The sequence below is a fragment of the Anser brachyrhynchus genome, assembly GCF_964034855.1.
Source record: "Anser brachyrhynchus genome assembly, chromosome: 3".
NCBI lineage: Eukaryota > Metazoa > Chordata > Aves > Anseriformes > Anatidae > Anser > Anser brachyrhynchus.
Genome location: NC_137696.1, coordinates 86,878,855 through 86,900,312, shown reverse-complemented (window position 1 = coordinate 86,900,312; position 21,458 = coordinate 86,878,855). Strand labels below are relative to the sequence as shown.

At 39.5% G+C, this 21,458-nt stretch overlaps 1 protein-coding gene across 3 annotated transcripts in view; it reads right to left on the bottom strand.

Annotated features, from left to right (window-relative positions):
• RNGTT (RNA guanylyltransferase and 5'-phosphatase) overlaps nt 1–21,458 on the bottom strand; it is a 187,828-nt gene extending 166,370 nt beyond the window's left edge. For 2 of the 3 annotated variants that reach the window (XM_080585425.1, XM_080585427.1), the window contains exons 1-6: nt 21,239–21,458; nt 14,963–15,072; nt 8,578–8,681; nt 8,344–8,432; nt 5,109–5,184; nt 1,017–1,266 (exon numbers count right to left, since the gene is read on the bottom strand). In XM_080585425.1, coding sequence (XP_080441551.1) covers nt 1,017–1,266; nt 5,109–5,184; nt 8,344–8,432; nt 8,578–8,681; nt 14,963–15,072; nt 21,239–21,302 — 693 coding nt within the window. In that variant the 5' untranslated portion in view covers nt 21,303–21,458. Of the gene's footprint in view, nt 1–1,016; nt 1,267–5,108; nt 5,185–8,343; nt 8,433–8,577; nt 8,682–14,962; nt 15,073–19,899; nt 20,055–21,238 lie in introns of all 3 variants that reach the window. The other variant, XM_080585426.1, reaches the window with a different exon arrangement.

The following is a 21,458-nucleotide window of genomic DNA, read 5'->3' as shown; positions in this document are numbered from 1 at the left end:
TATGAATTTTTACAGTATCAGCAGTCTTATTTCAGCTGATGGTCTATTGGAAAGTTTCCAAAGTTCATCTTGCTTCTTTGGACAAAGTTTTGCATTCCTTTCAGGCTAATTTCTACTATCTTCAATCCATGAACCATGATGAACAGCTGCAGTAACAACAAAATGCATTTTTGCAGCACGTTTCATGCGAGGATTTCCAAGTGCTTGCAAACACACCTCAGCACACAAACAAAATAATTCAACAGTATGCAAAAGGATCTAAATCTAGTTTTGCTGTCAGTAATGTTCTCCTGTACTTGATTTCTATACAAAACAAAAGTCACAGATTTGGAAAGAACTGAACAATTAGTATAGTACAAGAATATTCTTCATACTTGCGTATTAGTTCCATAGTATAATTAAACTACAGTAACTTAATCCATCAGAATTATGCAAATTTTTCTAAATCAGAATAAGTGATCAGATTTCTTTTATTTCTTATCACTATATAGTTAAAATAGCTTTGAAAAAAATACGATTTCAAAACTGTCATGGGGTTTTTAAGCTCATCTTGCTTTTTGCTAATCCTAGTCTCAACCCTCCTGGATTCTCAAAAGTAAGAATATTTATTAAAATAAGCACTGAATTTAAAAGATTTCGAATTTTATCCACACATGGCTACAAAAAATAAAAACTGTTTTACATACACACCCCATAACATTTCACCTCTGAAGACAGACTGAACAATTAAGAAGGGCTCTACTATCTCAAGCTTAAAAAAATGTTGTATTAAAATAATTTTAAATCATTATTACAACTGAAATAGGTGAGGAGTTAAATGTTGAAGTCCATGTTCATACAGGAAACAAAGTTTACAACAAGTCTACCTGTTTTTCCTGGTTAGAGACACTACTACCTGTTCCTGACTTGAAAGAGCACTAGCGCTTTTCTGTCACATACAATGTAGTAACATATGACTAAGAGTTTATGAAAGTAATTTTAGCAATTAGAATATTAAGTTCTTAATCAAAAAATACCAGTTTTAGGCGTTCTTTTCTCCTTTTGCCAAAGGAAGAGCTTGATGATCCAGGTTCTGATTCTTGGCCCCCTGTTCTACCATTGTCATCATCCTCCTCTTCATCTTCCTCAAAGCACCATTCTGGGAGCTCAGGTGGCGATGGCGCATCATCTTCATCTCCATAACGACGGAATAATTCCTTCAAATAATCACCTTTATAAATACCTGGTGGTCTAGCCTGAGCAAAAGTAGCCACAGCTGCCTCAATACTGTCAAATAAAAATGGGAAAATTACTCTGTATGTTTTATTTAGTAGTTAGGGCATAGCATGACTAAAACATACTTAAAATGTATTGGTACTGAGAATTCAGAAAAAAATCCCAAAATGGTAATTACAAAAACATTCATGATATTCAAATCATCATCATACTTAGATCAGCCCAGCAACTATATTGCTATTGCAAAAGATTTTGAGTGATTATGTAGATACTGCATCTTGGTCTGCTTCATCTCCTAATTGCAGCTAAGAGCAGCCTGCTGGTCACCTAGGCAAAACTTTTGTTTTAACTACAACTTTTATTATTGCTGTAGAAAAGGAATGGATGACATATAGGTAAGTACTTAAGGACTGAATGAAGAGGAAAAGAAGTCTTAATGAACAGAAATTCAAGTCATAAAATTCAAATAAGGCTACACATTTCTTCCTAAGAGTTATCTTCCCTGGAGGCTTTGCTATCACACTGACAAAATGCATCCAAATCTTTTGTAGCGACTTCTCTCACAGGCAGTTTCTCTCAAAAAATGTAATTTAGCTGAACAGGAAAGGACTTCTAACACTCAAACTTAGCTGCAGTAATAAGCTGTAGACTGAATCACAAAACAAGTTTGAAATCAAAACTAACAGCCAACCACCTTTACTAGCCAACTGGAGAACACTCCAAAATTTTTCAGTGAGCACAAGACACCAAGTTAGGCATGAGTGTTTATCTGCCCGAGGGTAGGAGTGCTCTGCAGAGGGATCTGCGTAGGCTGGACTGATGGGCCAAGGAAAGCTACATGAGATTCAACAAGGCCAAGTGCTGGGCCCTGCACTTGGGACACAACAACCCCAAGCAGCCCTACAGGATGGGGGAAGAGTGGCTGGAAAGCTGCCTGGTGGAAAGAGACCTGGGGGTATTGGTCAATAGCTGGTTGAACATGAGCCAGCAGTGTGCTCAGGTGGTGGAGAAGGCCAACAGCATCCTGGCTTGTATTAGAAAGATCGTTAGGGCCAGTAGGACCAGGTAGGTGATCGTCCCCCTGTACTCAGCTCTGGTGAGGCCGCACCTTGAATATTGTGTTCAGTTTTGGGCCCCTCAGTACAAGAAGGACATCAAGGTGCTCGAGCGTGTCCAGAGAAGGGCTATGAAGCTGGTGAAGGACCTAGAGAACAACTCTTATGAGGAGCTGCTGAGGAAGTTGTTTGGCCTGGAGGAAAGGAGGTTTAGGGGAGACCATTTCATGCTCTACAATTACCTCAAAAGAGGCTATAAGCGGGGTGAGGATCAGTCTCTTCTCCCAAGTACCAAGTGATAAGACAAGAGGAAATAGCTTTAAGTTGCAGCAGGGAAAGTTTAGGTTGGATATTAGGAGAAATTTCTTCACTGAACGGGTTGTGAAGTATTGGAACAGGCTGCCCATGGAAGTGGTTGAGTCACCATCCCTGGAAGTCCTCAAGAACCATGATGTAGAACTTAGTAACATGGTTAGTGATACACCTGGCAGTGCTAGGTTAAAGATTGGACCAGATGATCTCAGAGATCTTTTCCAACATGAATGATTCTATAAAATAGATCACTAACAGGTAAATCCCCGTTAGGCTTCTTGACAAGCACGTATCTTAAAGCTGGAAATGAAAGCACATATTTGCTGTGAATTATTTTTTTCAGATAAGAAAATAGCCTACCAGTGGAACAAGGAAACCATGTAGATAAAATGAAAAAAATAGTTAAATACAAAAATCTTTTTTTTGTCTGATCCATCCAGTACTAGACAATGCCTGAGAACTTTGAGATAAGTGTCCCAAAAGAGAGAGATATACTTCCTAAGAAGCAGATAAGTTTGGTTCCCTCTCCTGATCTTTAGTAAAAGTAGAAAGTAAAACACTTTCAGGAGTAAGGCTATCAGATGATCACCAGATCTCAGAAATGACAGTTTAGTATCTGAGTTACTTAGAAAGATGTTCTTCATTCTGTTTCATAAAACTCCTAGTTTCTTCCTCACGAGACAATTTTTATTTTTGTATCTTTCTTAAATTGTATTATATCTTCTGTAATCAATGCTACTAAAAGCCAAAACAAACCAAAAAGAGATGGGGCCTGAAACACGCTCAAATTTGTCTCCTATTAAATTAGAAGAACTCTATACTATTATGGAATAGATAATAATGAAAGCCAGAAGAAGCAGTACAAATTTTAAGCTCAGAAAGCTAGCGGAAAGAAAACATACTGTGCAAGTTCTAGAAATATAGCCGTCTTCCAGGAAAATGAGTTGTGAAGAAAGGAAATCTAGTAAGGTTTCTGATGACTAGCTAGAGGGCTTTCAGTCTGGATGACCTTTCTTTAAACTAACTATGTATTTTAAAATACCTCTCTGCATTCACAATGCATCAGCAGTACTCTTGTATCATACGCTCAAGGAATGAATATGGATGGATTTTTCCATCAGGAAGACCTTATTTCCTCTACAGCAAATAACAGTGCCTGATTTTAACGAATGATACAGCAAATTGGATTTATCTTGATACAATGCTTAGCATTAAGTACCACCTTGCAGAAATTCTTTTGCTGTGGACATTTTTACCTATCAAGTGAAATCTGAATGTTCTGTTAAAACAGTATTACAGAGAGGAACAAACTGGATATAATTAGTTATTTGAACAAAAACAAAAACAGAACAAAAAAGATATGGCTGCTAAGTTTTAAGGCTTTTCCCACATAGGTTTGAAAATAAAAAGAGGCTGCATAAAAGGACTTTCAAATAGACTTATGGTCCTTTTCTCCAAAGAGGAAATGCACAATACTGAGTCTGATTACTGCATGCTGCTTTTAAGTTGTTACATTAAAAGCATACAAATTTGCTATTTCACAGGAATAACTATAATCATACTATAAAAATCTTGGTATCTGTGTCTAATTCCTGTACTCAGCTAAGATTCTGCCAAGAATCAGCCACCCACTGTTAACAGTGTTCTGTCTCCATTACGCCAGTGCCTTTATTCCAAGTTTACTAACAGAAAGCAATGACCCAGTTCTTTGCAAACAGCTTGCAAATACACGGTAATCACCAAGTGAACTCTATGTCCAGTCACAAGAACAGGCAGCAACTGGAATAGAATTTTCTTCCCTTAAAGGTCCGTACCAGAAATATCATCCAAACGCTGAAAGGACTCATTAAATAACACACCTTGCACGTGACCCAGTCAGCTCAGAAACAGTGTTTCATGAACACTACCAAAGGTGCAAACTCAGGCTCATCAGCACAGTACAGGCAGTATTTTTTAAAGCCAGCATTATTTAGTAAGTTCATTACTATTTATGAGGGCACCACACTTTTAAAATACGGGTGCCTCTGTAGAAACATGCCACAGACTCTAGTCAAACAACAACTGGAAACAAGGACTGTGTTTCCTCATCACCAACCTAGAAGCATGCATGTTTCTCTGCTGTTGCTCTAGCTAATGTCTCATTTTCAGAACTCAAGAAACTAAAAGAGCTACACACAGACCTTTGTGAGAAAGCAGAAGAAAAAAATCTCTCAGGATTCTCTGAACTCTACATTCTTACTCAAAGTGTGGGCTATGTCATGGGGGAGAGAGACAGCACAATCCATACTCTTCCAAAAGCCCACACGCAGCTGGCAGAGCTGACTTTGACCTACCAGACCTGAAAATTTTGACTGGCCAAGGCTAAGCTACCTTAGGAACACTGTTAATATTATTTGTTTGCTCAAAATTAGTAGGAAGTTTTAAAATAAACACTGAAAACATTAGGATAGTTGTCAAGACAATAAATAAAACATACTGAAGATGCTATTAGTCTACAAATTCATAGAAATTAAAATTCAAAGTTACCTCCAGTCCAGCTTTTCAACCAAAAAGGCACAGATCAGAAATCCAGTTCTATTGAAACCATGCGTGCAATGGACACCTATACGAAACAAGAGAAGAGCATAATCATTTGAAAGTAGTTTTAACAAACGTGTTTTAGTTTCGCAAGTGTTTTTTGGATCCTTTTATCTCCATCAATAACACAAACGAGGCTGTGTCCCTTCCTATCAAGGCATCCCAGATTGCTGAATGCATACAAGCCTAAAAAAATATTTATTACATTCTTCCTGCAAATTATTAGCAGGAGAATATAGGATACTTCGGATTGCCCCAACTCAAGAACACTAACTTAATGCAACTTAAATGTGGCTAATACAGACACGATTCAAAATTGTTCTTTGTTGTTTGTTTGTTTTTTAATAAATGATCGAACACTTATCAGAGTACACTGCAGTCAAATTTGATAACGGTGCTTTAATGGATTCAAAAAGCATTACATTTATTTCACACCATCAGGCATAAAAATCATACCCAGATTACCGTATTTCAAACCTTAAAGAAGTGTCAATAGACTACAACTCCGTGTCAAATTCGTAATTACCATGCTAAGACCAGACATACTGATTTCAGAGAAAAAAAAACACTATAAGAAGAAAATTATACAACAATATAATTGCCATCAACTACTAATCTTTTCAATTTAAGAAAAAACATTTTTCCCCTCTCTTTCACTGAATTCATTCCCCAGTGAAAGGAGGGGAAAAGTCAAACATTGGAACTCCTCTTTTTTTCTGCCCATTTCAAGGCAACAGCACCATCTAGTGATATACAAACCGAGTCTGAAACTTGTAGGACTAAAATGATGCGAAGGATTCGGGCAAAATGTTGACTCTTCCTCACAGTGCATTTTTTTTTTTTTAATGGCAAACACCACAGCATCAAAGCTTCCACTCACACCAAATGTAATTATTCTTACTATTAACATATTTTACAGTTCTGACTATAAAGCAGGCTTTTATTGATTTACCTATTTCTCTACCATAGGTAGCAGAGTAAGTCAGCAACAATTTGAGCTTCCCTTCTTAATAAAGCAAGTCAAGAACTACTAGGAATTTCTTGGATTCGCACATTCTAACCATTAATAACAACAAAAACTGTAACTTGCATCAAATGAAATTAATTTTAGCTTCCTTATAGAATTTGTTCCCAGCAATCATTTCTCCTTTGTTTTCTGCTTAAGCAAAATCTTTGTGTTTTGTTTCCTTGAAGTTGGCAGGCATACTGCAGTCCTTCAAGTTGCAAAAATAAAGCTTCCATCCTATAGAGTACTAGCTGAATAGAAAATGTTGATCACTTATCATTCACATTTCAGGCTCTTTTCATGTCTAATCTTAACGCCAGCAATGAAATGGCACACAATTGCTATCAATAAGCCCTGCAGCTGTTACTGCTACCAAAAAGGTTAAGTCAATAATTTTATACACATGACAAAGATAAGAAGCATTTCAGCAATGAGACCAATGGCTTGGAAAGGAATGGTCGCACAGGGTGCAGTACTATCACTCTTGCAGACTGCTTTCCCTCCTGATAAAAACATCCTCCACACCAATCCCTTGGATGCTCTTCCAGAAGAAGAAAGAAGTTTCCAGAACCAGAAATAACCTTTCTGTAACTAATGGAAGGGAAATGGAATATCCCAACATTTCACTTTCACTACAAAAGCCTAAACGACAGGTCAAGAGCTTATTCAAGGCATTGATTTATTTCTAAGGAAAAAAAAAAGTCAATTAAGAGTCAAGAAAAAAATATTCTAAATAGCGTAAGAACATTCCAAAATTCATGTAAGTCCAAAAGTTAATGACTCAACACTGAAAGTGGCATTTTAAAAGTTTAAATAGCAGTTAAATGGGTCTGCTATTTCATGCATATCACAATGCTGTCCATATTCCATATAAACTGCTGACCCGTAACAATATTTCATTTTCTGCAATACTGCCAATAGTTGATCCCACTCACTCTCATTTAGCAGTTTTTCATATCACATACTTGTGCTACAGTTCAGGGAAGAAAACAGAGGTCTCAAATTAAAACTTCATTCCACTAGGAATACTGAAATAAGAAACTATCTAAAAGGAAATTATGTGAAGAACTTACTAACGTGCTTCAATTAAATGTCTCAGCATTGATAAAAATAAGATTCTCTGTGGTATCCAGTGACAGGTCAAGAAGCAACGGACATAGATTAAAATACAAGAAATTTTGTTCAAATGTAAGGACAAAAGAAAAAATTTTTTATTTTAAGGGTGATTAAACACTGGAAAAGGATGCCAGAAGGTGTTGTGGAGTCCTCAACCTTGGGGACTGTCAACACCTAAAGGAACACGGTCCTAAGCAACCTGCTTCAGCTGAGCCTGCTCTGAGGTGGGGTGATAGGCTGGATGGTTTCCAGAGGTCCCTTCCAACCTCCACTATTCCAAGATTCTGTATGAATCCTAAACTGTGTGAGCATACTCGCTTAGTTTACCAAGCTCTTATCAATGACACCTACACAAACTGTTCTATGTGCTTTTAAGTCATACAGACACTTTTTCAGTCAGGTTGCAGAATTATCAAAGATGCCCAAGGACAAAACCCATTCTGAATGTGGAAACTAAGCTGCACAGTAATTTCTTGTCTCTGGTAGTTCGCAGATAGAGTTGAATATTTATTCTGATTTCTGGTAAGCACATTAAGTGCTCTTAGTAGAACTAAAATTCACTTGAGAACTTATTCTGCTCTGAAAAAAGTCAGCCTTACGACATTTGAATAATTACTATGAGACAGTATACTACAGAAACATTTAGCCTAATGTTTACTATCAATTTCTAGCAAATAATCAGCTGTTTTGATAAATTTGTTAAAGAATATCTGATAATTCAGTTACCAAATACAACTTAAAGGAAGCCAGACCATCGAATGCTAAAACAACAATCAGGCAATGCGTAACCTTCATCTGTATCAGCAGAAGTTTCAAAAACATACTGCAAGTATTTTGTGTTTGTAGACAGTTCTTAAGCCTGTGCATTTTCTGCATAATTTCATTAGCTGGATTCAAACTGACTTACGCAGAAACCTACCAGTTTCTGTAAAAAGTAGTAGTTTACTCTGGAGTTAAAAAAAATATCTAATTTATATATGCATAGACACTGTACTACAGAAATTCTTTGGCTTATATAAATTAACAGCAAAAACTAATGAAAACAGATAAAAGAAGACATACCTATAAGCTCTGAGGGATTCTTTTCACTGAAGTGTTCACATACACGGATAAATGTTTCTGTATTCTCAGGTGTAGGACACTCACCATGCCTGATAAACATGGGAACACACAGGTTAGGAGAAAGTTTTGGAAAAAGGAAGGGGTGAGCATTAAGGCGGGGGGAAGAGTAATTACTTCAGTGTGATCTTTCAAGTTAAAAACGTAATATTAAATGAGTGAAGACAACTTACTTACCCTTTACACTGGAGCTTTATATATTTAATTCCCTCTTTCTCTATATCATTCCTATCATAGAATCTAGTAGTGTTGGTCAAGTCCACCAGCAAACCCATTTTAACCTAAAAAATAAAAATAAAGTTGTTGCATATATTTGGTCCAAATATTAATGAATAAATATTAATTGGTTAATAACATCCAAATTAAAAATAGTAGCAGGCTGTTCCAAGATTCAAATTTCTCAAATACTGTGTTCCAAAAGAACTATATAAACTTCATTCTACTACCACAGTCATTTTTTCTTTGTGAAACCTTGTGTCTGAATTAGCACCAGTCATCAATTCAAAAAACCTCAATTTGTTTCCCCACCAATATCTCCAAATAAGAAAAATCTGCTAACAGCAAAAAAGTGTATCTTAAAGAAGTATTTAAACATGTTAAAAGGCATAAAGCTGAAACAGGCGCTCTTACACTTTACATAAAACTTTAAACAGTGGGAATAAGAAAAGAATAAGAAAAATTACCTACTGAGACTTACATAGAAGTACCCTCTTAGAAAAAACTTACCTTAATTTACCCATCTGTTCGAATGCAAAACAACACTGTTTCAAGTTTAAAACAAAAATCCCTTAAATGCCTAGAAATATTTTATTCGAAGCTGAGATATTAGAAAAAATTGAAATCTTTAAAGATGCTGCTGGTTAAGTAAGGTTGTAGTTTTAACCATTACAGACTTTGGGACATACCTGAATTAAGGTTACCTTGTCCACTCTGCTCTAACATGTCCCCTTGTGCATGAGTTTGATTTTACAGCTGTAAAATAGCTCTTTTACAGCAGCCTTATAGAAGTTAATGTGTTTAAAAAAGCAAGATGAAGAACAGAAATTCCAACAGGTGGCATCCTACACACAGCTCATCAGCATCCTACTGATTCCTCACTTAAGCTAACAAGGGAAATTAAACTCTTCAAATTTCATAAGATTTCTTAATACAACAGTGGAAAAGATTTATTCCAGGTTCTGGGGAAACGTCTGCCTTTAAGTCATGGACACAGGAAGTCACAGAGGAATAGAACGGGAAAAAAAAAAGTTGCATGGCAATGTGCTGACTCAATGTTAGCCTTCTCCATTCTATGGGATTTCGTCATTGGTCCATGCAAGACTTCTGTCAAGCATAAATCTCCCCGTTACTGCACAAAAACAGCTTACTAGTACACCTGTGTGCTGAAAGGATTCCTGGTTTCCTACTTTATACGTACAATTGCTTTTGGTCAAAAAGCAAAATGTCACGCTTTCAGGTAGGATCCTCACCATGAGGTCGGATGTCTATTTAAAAGCCATTTTACAAGGAGTCTTTTATCAAAATCCTTGTTCTATAGTCTTGTCTTTTTAAAGAGAGACATCAACAGTGCACTAAAAAATATATTATCACTGAAGCATGTTACACATTAAGAAACCTAAAAGAACACCATGTCTTCAATACGTTTAAAACTCCAACTCACATTCATAAGCAGGGTTCTGATCAGTTTTTATTTACCTGAAGGTGAACAGACTGCTAATAATTTAGAACTGCAGCTAGAGAAATTACAGCTTAAAACACTGCTTCCAGACAATTCAGAGAAGATAAATTCCAATTTTAACTGCAATACAGTTCAGGCACAGCAGATTCACCCGTGTATGTAAATCAGTAGACCCCCTGAGGCAAATCTGCAATTCTCTACAGAGGTAGTCATGTGTGGTATTCAAAGTTCTTAAGATGTATTTTCATATTTTTATATTTACGTGTCACAGTGTTATGTCAGCAGCACTAAGTATATGTACTCTAACGTCTACATCAGTTCTAAATTCCTCCTTCTTTCTCAAATTCAACTTGTGTTTTATCCAGAATCGTTTACTGAGACTGTTTTGCAGAAATATGAGCTACATCAGTAGCAGTACACCTGCAAACAATGTTTTATCATCTGAAATTTCAAGTATTTAGTGTCAATGGAGCTGCTAAACATATGGACTGCCAGTATATTATCCAGTGATTAATTTTGTAGGAAGTATACAAAAGGCAATTAGTTTAATGATTACTTTCCTCCACCTCCACTTTCAACAGCATTTTGCAATCATCTCAGAGATTACTTAATTGACAAGTAAGACCATGCAAGATTTCCAGGTGCTACGCTCTAGGCTCATAACACCACAACACTGAGTTAAGCCAGTTAAAAACAATTGTTTGGAGTACAGTGGCGCATTCCCACACCAGTACTTCCAGGTGAACATACAGGACAACACGCTAGGAAAGAAAAGCGAAACATAGAAGGGCGAAAAGTACATTTAAAATGAGATAGATGAAAACTATTTAGGTATTTTTCTACTGTTCTACACAAGCAATGGCTCTATGTAGGGAATCCCCATAGTGTCTTCCCGTAGCATGCCCTGCCTGAAGCGAAATACAAGTGTCTTTTGTGCTCTGCATCCTACCTGGAGCGTGGCTGAAGTTGACAAAAAGGCTGGTAAAAGAATCAGCTGTGTTGTCCCCAGAGCACTCTACACTATGAAGCCACCTAAATGGCCCCCTAAATGTCCTCCGGCCCAACTGCATAGCTGAAGTGTGACAAACTATTATTTTATCTAAAATACGAGGTTAGGTGTAATGCTTCCAAGATATCCTCAGCTAAAGGGAACAAAATATTTTCAAAGTAAGATTCAAATTATATTTTCACTTAAAGTGAAGGACTTGCATTCAGTTCCATCATAGTAAGAAAAAAAGACACTCCAAAATGCAAATCACTCTTGAATAAAATGCTATATCAATTGGTAGTCTGCATATATGGAAAAAGTTGTTCGGAAAACGAGCTGATTAATAAAATCAGGAAGACAAAATAAAAGGTAACACCATTTAATATTGCAAGTTGTAACAGAGAGCTACAAGAAAAAGTGCACGTAAGTTGTGAAATATAGTTTAACATCTTCTCGTCCAAAAGATACAGTTCTACAGTACTATTGAAAACTCAAAGCCAATTCCCAATCCCACTGTTTCCCACCAGCGGTTTCAAATGCTCCCACCAGAAGCTTCCAAACTTCCCCAAACTCCTCCCGCAATGAAGAGTTGTCGCTGAGATGCGACGAAGTTCAAAAATTAATTTCATATCAAAGCATTTAAGCTCAAAGGATACTCAAGTTTTTCCTTCAACCTTTAAAATTACTCTTTTAAACGTATTCATGTACAGACTTCTGTCTCCTGACTGACCTACAGAACCCAGGAGAATGCTACAATGTTCTTCAGACCCAAACTGTCCCCAAGTTGCATTTAATGTTGCATTAAATGTTTGCATTTAATTTTGGGGATGTTGCATTTAATTTGAACAGGAGGATGATACAAAGGAAAGCGTCTGTTAAGGAGGAAATTCAGAACTACAGGACTCCTGGCCAACTATTCCTCTACAGTTATTACAAATTATTTGTAAGTAAGTGAAGATCCTGTGAAGTGACCACGCTCCTCATGTTTTTTATGGAGCAGTAAACCACACAGTCATCTGGTACAATTTAGTCAAAACTCTGAAGTGGAATGTAGAGCATAAGGCCTGAAATCAAAGTATACAATTATGAGCCTCCAAAATCCATCTGAAGACACACTGGTCCTACAGGAATTGAAACACTTCAGTCACTGAACGGGAGTTACACTGTGCTTGCACTTGGTCTGATGGACCACAGTCCTCACCTACTGCAGAGACAGACGTTCATCACGCAGGTCCTTTGCTCTGCTCCTGAACCCTGACATCACAACATAGGTTTGCTCCTAGAAAGTTCTTAATAGGAGACGATTTTTGAAGGACTACCAAAGTAAAATAGACAGTTACCCACTGGAAAAAAAAAAACCTATTTTTCCATCCAGCGTTTGGTATGAATCATCCTTCAGTCCATCATTAAATGACACAGCTTTGGAAGAAAGAATAACTTTAAACTGTTGAGCAACTTCTCATTAAAGCACATCTATATTTCTCACAAGGACTGTTGCAACAATAAAATCTTACTGCATTGCAACACAATTTAACTAGATTTTTTTCTTGCTTGTAATTGTAAAAGATGAGTGAATAGAAGAAAAAGCTCACCTATAGCTTGAAATCATTACCTTTTACATACAATAGCATCACAGTCTTGATGCTTACTTTGGCCAGTCTCTCCATGTCCTCCTACTGTTACAAAAGCCTTCTCCCTCTCACTTTCTCACATACCAGCTATCTCAAGCTACTAATGCCTTATGCATGCGCTCTTCTGCTGCTGAGCAAATAAACAGGCTTAGCTACGTTCCCCTTGCATGACCCCAGAAGTTTCTCATTAGACGCTGGAACTTGAAGACATCCTCCCCAGGAGGGTGAGAGCAATACTACAATGCAGTGAATTCTCTCCACTCCCTGGACTTTTTTCCTTTTCTTATTTTTTATTTGAGTAAAGTAGCTTAACTCAGTGACTGAATTTATCTGTTAAACCAATAACGTGGCTGAAAGCTGGTAGTTAGTTTTCCAAATTGGAATTCGTTTGAGTTAAGTAATGCCGTAGCTCCTTGTGACAGAAATAAAGTGAACTTTTATAAAGCATAAATATTACTAACTTCCCTAACTTAATAAAGAAAAAGAAATTATTCACATTGTCACCAATTGCTCCTCCAGTATTTTTTAATAAGATCATTAAGATACTGTGTCAGTATTAGCAATTGTAAGAAAAAAGGAGTTGCCGTCCCTTACCAAATCTGTGTCTAACATGCAGATTTTCAGCAACTGCACAGGAAGCTGTTCAGGCAAAGATCCACCTCAGTTCCTCTCAGACAGATGTTGTCTTAAACGCTGAACCCGTACCTTCAAATGTCTGCACTAACAGCAATACCTCACCATCACCAAAATCCAGATATCAAAGCTTCTGCTGAAATCTCCACTTTGGCAGATAAATTGTACGGACCTAAGCAACACCAGGGTTTCAGAAGTGACTCATTTGGCAAAGTATGAGCATTTAACGTAGTGAAATAAAGTGGTGACAACCATGCCCAGTGAGTTACTTTTCACTTGGGAAAATCCACTTTTTTCTAGGTCTCCTCAATTGCACACTCATGTCATGTTGCCAGACCGTTGGTAAATTGCTGTTCTAGAAATGCAGCTCTCTGGTAACACATGGCCTATCTTGGCAAATCAAAAATTGTTTAATAGATTTTATGAAACCAGGGAGTTTGACAGAAATTATGCATTCTGCTTACTAAACAAAATGAGCAATACATTAGCAGAGAACCACAAGCTGATACCTGCACTACTACACTAACCATTTAACGTCACTAAGACTTCATAAATTTGTAGCACTGCAAAACAACTGACTGATATGCCTCATGGAAAGACCATGAAGGCTCACCGTGGTTTATTTTTTTGGTGACAAATCACTAGCAAGCAAATACTCAAATTCAGAGCAAGTCTGTGAAGTTCTCTACAATTTTAAAAGACATACAGAATTTTAAATTACTTTAAACCATGAATAAGACTGCTTTTGGAAAACTTCTAGGAATGGCCATTAAAGCTGATCAGAGTCAAAAATGTATATTACAAAAAAGAGAAACCCAAATGGAATTTAGACACATAGATCCAAGCATTCAAACAAGCAAAGTCCTAGCAGTTCAGGCACATGTGCTTCGCATTCGCCCACTGGTACCTCTATCACTGCTACACTGAGTACCTTAGCATCTACCCTATGCCCAAACCCAAATAAGATTCACAAAACGGAATTTCCCACATTTTAGCCATCTGACTCTTGATGCTTAAGCTCCAGTTGTTAAACAAATTCAGAATGAATCTTAGATCAACAGAAAAAATAAATGAAAAATGTCACTACCATCATGAGTTTTATAAACTGCACAGCCAAAGCTAGTGGTGCCCACCTTCTATGTAAGAGTTTCATAAACAGATTAGAAGAACAAGGTTGCGTGCCTTTCTTTGCCCGGGACGTTCAAAATCCCATCTCCAGATGCACCCCGCAATGCACAGCACTGCACAGACCTCTACATTACAGGAAAGGTTGGAAAGGCAGTCTAACATACCCATACACAAGAGTCATCTGTAAAACTATAAATTATCTAAGTTTTGACAATGACATCTAACCAAGGTGTGAGAGTAATAACAGGAAAAAAAAAAGTGAGTTTCTTGCTGGTAACACAGCAAATGGGCTGGAGAATTTTGTACAATTCTTGCCTATAATAAAAAAGTATTTCTGAAACTAAGGGGTTGCAGAGAAAACGAATGAATTTTTTTTAAATAATTTTTCTGTACGTGTCCCAAAGGAAGCCATCAACAACATTTTTCTTAAACCTGAAAAGCAACATTTTGAGTAAGTATTAGCAACAACAGTAACATTTCAATTAATAGAAAATTTCACTTTACCTTCAGGCTCTTTAAATAGTTGGACAACATGCTTGGGTGAAAGCGATTTTCTTCAGCAACCTGATCATCGTATCTTGGTCCTAACATTGTCTTCAAAGGTAAAAACTTCCCTATGAAACACAACCAAATTTTGCAGCATTTTATGTATACTCATGTATAAGATCACTTACAACTTTGTGATTTCAAAGCAATATAAGGAGTTTTAGAGGTTCATCTACAATGAAAAACAACTGCAGGAAAAGTATCGACAAGAGCTCAACTGGAATTTTTCTTTGCTACAAATTCTCTGAATGTGCAAATAAGTCTAGAAGGAAACAGGTCAGATCATCAAAAAGTGGCATTTTAAATGTTTTAGCTAGTTTGTAAGTGTGATTTAGGCTGCAGAGCTAGAGCACGCAAGAGAACAAACAAAATTTAAACTCATCACAGTTAAAAACATGGAAAAACAAATGTTAAATGACAGTTTGTTACCCAACCATGTGAACTGCAGCTTGGAGTACCTGCAAGCATAAAAGATGGTAAAGGTGGCAGCAAAGCAACGCGGTTGGCCCAGAAGAGCTGTGCACCACAGATCTGCCCAACGCGCTCCCTGAGCCTTGTCGGGAGAGTCCAGCTGCTGCGCTACAGCAGGGCTCGGCTCTCCCTCCAAACAACGCCTGTGTGTGGCTCCGGCACCGTGTAAATCACAAAACCCACCGAAACTTGACAGGAATTAGTACTTATGGATCACTGCCACCAGTCCCTAAAAACCCAAGATTTATTTAACACTGCTTTCTTTCTTCCATCCATCAGATGTACCGCAGAAGATCCCAAATAACCTCCGAGGAGGTCTCTGGTGCTTCTTGGTGGGACCCCAGCGAGCTGTGGGCATGGCTCTTCCCGGGGAGCCCAAGGCAGCAGCGCACCTACCTCCTGCTGCAGTACCCGGGACCCCACGCAGTGGCAAGCTGCGGAAAAAGGCCTTAAATTCATGGAAAGAAAGGGGCCTGGCGTAGCTGCCCAGCTGCAGCCAGGGGAGCGACACAGGCAGGGAGTAAAGCTGGGGGAACCTCAGCGTTTTCTGCACATGGGAAGTGCAAAACAAATTATTGCCCCAGAATTTTCATCCTCTCTCCCCTTTATTTAATAGAACTGTTTCAAAAACGCAGCCTTTCTAAAAACAGAGCAAACGCAAGCATGCAATTGTATCGCACAGAAGACCAGCACAGAGGCTTTTTAACTCAGGAAGAACCCCAGACAAGTCTTTCTAGGAAAGAAAGTGCCACTAGATCCTGAGCTTGTGGAAATATATTTTACAGTTCTTCTCACAGCAATCAATCTACCTATTTCCCAGATTAAAGAAAGACAATTCACTCTCTATATAACTACAACTAAAAAAATAAGAAAAATTTAGAAACCTGTTAAAAGCTTTCCCTATTTAGAAACACAAATACCCACTCAACATTTTGAACTCACTAGGGAACACTTTTCTATACCATTTCAGGCCCCTGTTCAGCTGTGCAACGTAGAGTAACGACCCATTTGAACTTGCAGTTTCATATCCTTGGGTATTCACCCAGCACAGCTAACCCTAATGCCAAGCAATTTTTCTGAAGCACTCAATAAACTACTGTTTTCTCATCAAGACAGAACATTTCCTCATTAAAAAAGGAAAAAAATCCTCCCACTCTCAGCAAACCGAAACCACAAGGAATGAAAAGACACTAATACACCCATTGCATTCAGCTAGAATGCAAGTTTTGAGAGAAACGCTCACTGACCTTTGTAAAAATGGAAGAATGCATCCCATTCTCACTGAATGGACACGCAAGTGTCTGCCGAGAGCTTTTCCTTTATGCAACATATCCACAGAGATCTCTGTAGCCTTAAATTCTATCAGAACATCTCATGTATTTTCACGTAAGCATATAGCTTTTTAGGAAAGAGCCATTCAAATGAGAAGATAGGCAGTTACAGAAAGGAAACTGCGGAGCTCCACACAACTTGCTAGCTCATTTCTGACGCTGTCCAGCCACACAAGAAGCACCCTTACTGTCACGCTTGTCCAAGACCACTTCAACCTGCAGAGAGCTTCAGGAAAAGTCATTCACTCAGTCAACGTACGCATTAGATGGTAATAAATTTACAGCCTCTTCAACTCATTGGACTATCAGAAAAATCCCTCTCATTACCCTACTTCCCTCTGCCTTTCCATTCCACTAGCAGCACATCCTGCTCTATGAAAGCAAGGGCTTTGGGTTGTGGGGTTTTTTTTGGTTTTGTTTTTTAAAACAATCACAGTTCTCAGCAATACAAACTTACATGCTGACTTTGAAGCAAGCACTGTCTTCAGAATGTACACTTCTGCTATTTTCTTGTTTGGTTTTTTTTTTCTACATTGTTACTGCTACACCTGTAGAAATGATCTTCAATACGAACTCATACAATATTCTTCCAGTGACAGAAAACCGAAGTATCTTAACAGGCAAATTTGGTATTTTTTGATCTTTGTACAGAACCTTGAAAATCCTTCTTCCTAGCGTACAGATAAGCCCCTCTCAGGGTCATTAAGCTACAGAAAATCTAAGCTCTAATGCAAGAAAAAAACTCTAAACTTTCCTAGTAATATGGGAACTATAAATAAGGCAGTAGCTACAGTTTCTGCTACAGATCTGACATACAGTTCATGCTAAAGAAGAGTTGCAAACAGTTATTACTTCAACACTACTTCAGCCTTCCTGCATAAGGATTGGAAAATTAAACAGGCAATTCTTTACGTTGAACAAGATGAACTGACAGTAGCAAGGTGGTATCTTACATGGGCATCACAGCACCCAAAATCACTGGTGTAACTAAACTAAATTAATAATGATTATAATAATAATTGTAATTCCTTGACTGAGTTCTCAAACTTCAAAACATTACCAGAAGCCTGACTACCTTATCACCTACTACCACAATTAATTTCAAATTTGGCAAATAGTTTTGGAAAGTGGATATTAAAAACCATTTTCCAAATCAGAGCTGCCTGTGTAAAAGGTGGAAGATTACTATTTCTTTAGGATTAAAAACAGGTAAAAATTCAAAATGTAAGCGTCAGTATGTCAGACATACTGTACAGACATCAAGTGGATAACTCTTAGAGAAATCAAAGTGAATAACTTAAGACTTCAAATTTCCTAAGCACACGTTCAAATTTAGACACATTTTTCATCTTTTCTTAAAGGTTTTATCTAGAGCATGCCAGTGGAAAAGCTACCCGTAACGTAGCCTAATTTTTTGTGACATGAAGCTATTAATTCAGTATGTGGCAGGAGCTACGAATAATTTATGACCACGGTTATGTTTAGATTGAACATTGATTGGGAAGGTTAAACACAATGGAAAGTGACCAAGGTTCAGCAAGGGGAACTTCAGTAAGATGAAATAGTCAGTAAAATCTGCAATAAAAAAAAAAAGTAAGAGTCTTATGCCTTAAGAACAGCTACAGTGGGTCAAAGCACCCGCTACACTTAGTATCTCATCGCCGAATCAGGTCAATAACAGATGCCTGGGAAACAACAACCACAACCCATCAGCAGATTACTCCCTCAAACTACAAGCGGTAGCTCAGCAGCTTTCTGAACCAGAGGCGTTATCTCCACGTGCAATAGAGATGTTTTTAATAATAACCGTCAGTTCTGCATGCAACTAATAGGAACCAACAGCTGACTGCAAGACATTGCTGAGACACTTCTCATGTCTCTTCCTCATTATCTTGCTCGCACTCTCTGTGGCAGAGAGAAAACAGACCTGACTCTGGGGGGCCATACAAGATAGGCACCTGCGAAGACAGAGATGCCAAGGCTGAAGCAACCCAACAACTTCAGTTCTACGAGTTCAGAGAAAGTTTTTTGTCAAGTGTGTGATTGAGCTGCTACCAAACTACAGTACAACGTGAAAATCTTCCATAAAATCAGTGACAGCAGAACACCAATACTTAAGTAAACTGGACAACAGAGGGAGACATAGATCCACTCACTTCATTCAGAATGAACCTAAATGAACCACAGAATCACAGAATAGAAGGGGTTGAAGGGACCTCAAGAGACCATTGGGTCCAACCTCCCTGCCAAAGCAGGTTCCTTAGAGCAGGCTGCCCAGGTAGGCGTCCAGACGGGCCTTGAATATCTCCAGAGAAGGAGACCCCACAACCTCCCTGGGCAGCCTGTTCCAGTGCTCCGTCACCCTCACCGTGAAGTTCTTTCACAGGTTGGTGCGGAACTTCCTGTGCTCCATCTTGTGGCCACTGCCCCTTGTCCTGTCCCCACAAACCACTGAAAAGAGGTTGGCCAAATCCCTCTGTCTCCCACACCTCAGGTATTTATATACATTGATGAGATCCCCTCTCAGTTTTCTTTTCTCCAGGCTGAACAGACCCAGGTCTCTCAGCCTTTCTTCATAACCCCATCTGGGACAGCAGAAGAGCTCCAGACCTCACTAGTTCTTGTATTTGAGGTCACCTTGAAATTATAGATGCCACAGTCGTAAGACAAGAGGGTCACGATCAAACACTTGATGAATATTAGGTCCACAGAAGCCAGACAAACCTTGCTTAGCAACATTATAACCACTATACTGTCAAATGGGAAACCATGCACAGATGCTTACAAATTTGTTTGAAATGCTAATTAAAACTGGAATATAAAACATCTGGCAGACAACTTTTAACTTCATTGTTGTTGTTTATGTATCACTAAAATAGTAAGATGTGTTTGAATGTAGAGTAACAAAAGAAGAGAGAAGACTGATGGCGTATTACAACTTTTCATTAAGTTGTACGCACAAAAACCCCACTAAAAATTAAGTGAACTAATATAAGAATGTATTTGGATAAAGCAGCCAAAGAAATGAACTTTTTTGTGTGTGTGTGTGTGCAGTAATTTTTTGTGTATGATCACAGTGAATAGGAAAGTTACCTTGCAGCTACTGAATAAGCAAAGACACAAGCAGTCATTGCACAGCAGATGACATGCTGATGAACCACATTCTGGCTTAATGGATGTCATTTTTTTGGAGCAGCCATGGCTTAAGAAACAAACAAAACCGACAACTTCTAGAGATCAAGAACTCGCTGAGAAGAAAGAGAATAAAGATTCGTTAGTCTATTTTTGTCATGGTCAAAGGTTAACAATTTACACTATCAAATTTATTACTAGATAAAAAGCAATACATTTCCCAGCAATCAGGAAAAAAAAAGGGAGATAAGGGAGATAAGAAGATAATACTGTTATTTAATAAAGTCGAGCTCAGAGAAATACGAAGAACTTGAGGGAAAACAGTAACCCACGAGATGAGGAATTATAATACTGATAAATGCCAAGTAACACATATTCCTGGCAAGACTAAGCCTACTGAGATGTCTGACCAGGTTTTAGATAAACCTGTAAGCAGCCGTCAACGCCTGCTGCTCCACAACCAACCGCAGCCAAAAAAGACGATGCAGAAATGTGGGACAGAGAAGACCGGAACTGTAACGTTACCCAAATCATGGCACACCACCACCTAGAACAGTATGCGGAGCAGTACACGCTGCGTGTTGGAAAAGCACCTTTAAGTCATCAAAGACAGGAAGATGGAGGAGTAAGAAGTGGGAAAGCACAGGGAAAAAATGGGTTGTTGAACTGTCTGCCTCAGAAAGGCTGCAAGCGTAAGAGAACTGAGCAGAGCAGTGTCTGTTCGCTCTACCTCAAACTAGGCAGCGGGGGGGAAAGTTCATCTGAGCCAGTCTGGGGGCTCACTCCCCACCAAAAAGCGTGTCTGTAGACGGCACCCAGCTCCTGCCACCAGCACAGCCGGGCACCCAGCAAACCTCCAGCCACAGCAACCACTGCCAGACCCCACTGAGGATGAGCGTGCAGCCCTGGGGTGCGGCACAGGCGGCCACCCCACGGCTGCGGGGTCACCCCCGGTAAGCACCCCTTCCTCTCGGAGAGGGAGGAGGAAGCTGGAAGCCAGGCCTGAGCGTGACAGCAGGCTCTCCCAAAAGCTTTTGGGGTGGAAGGGACCTTACAGCTCATCCCCTTCCACCCCCTCGTCAAGGCTCCCGGCCTCCCCGAGGGGACCCGCCGTGGGGCTCCGTCCCCGGCCCGGCGGGGGCTCGCCGAGGCCCACGAGGCCCCTGGACCAAGCTCCCCGGCCGGGCCGGAGGGCGAGGGGCCCGGGGGAGGCTCCCAGAAGGATCGGGGGAGGCCGGGCAAGGCGAGGAGGGGGCCGCCGCCGCCGCACGGCCGCCCCGGGGCCGGGCCGGGCGCTCACCTGCCACGGGCTGCCCCCTCCTGGGGCAGTGGAGCCAGCGCGGCGGGATCTTGTTGTAGGACATGGCGGGGCCCGGGCCGCCACCGGGACGGGGGACGGGGAACAGGGGGGCGGAGGGGGAGGGCAGGGCAGGGCGGGGGGGGGTGCGGGCCGCGGCCCCTCGGCGCTCAGCGGCGCCCCCGGCCCCTGGCCCGCGGCGCCTTCATTCAGAGCCGGCCCC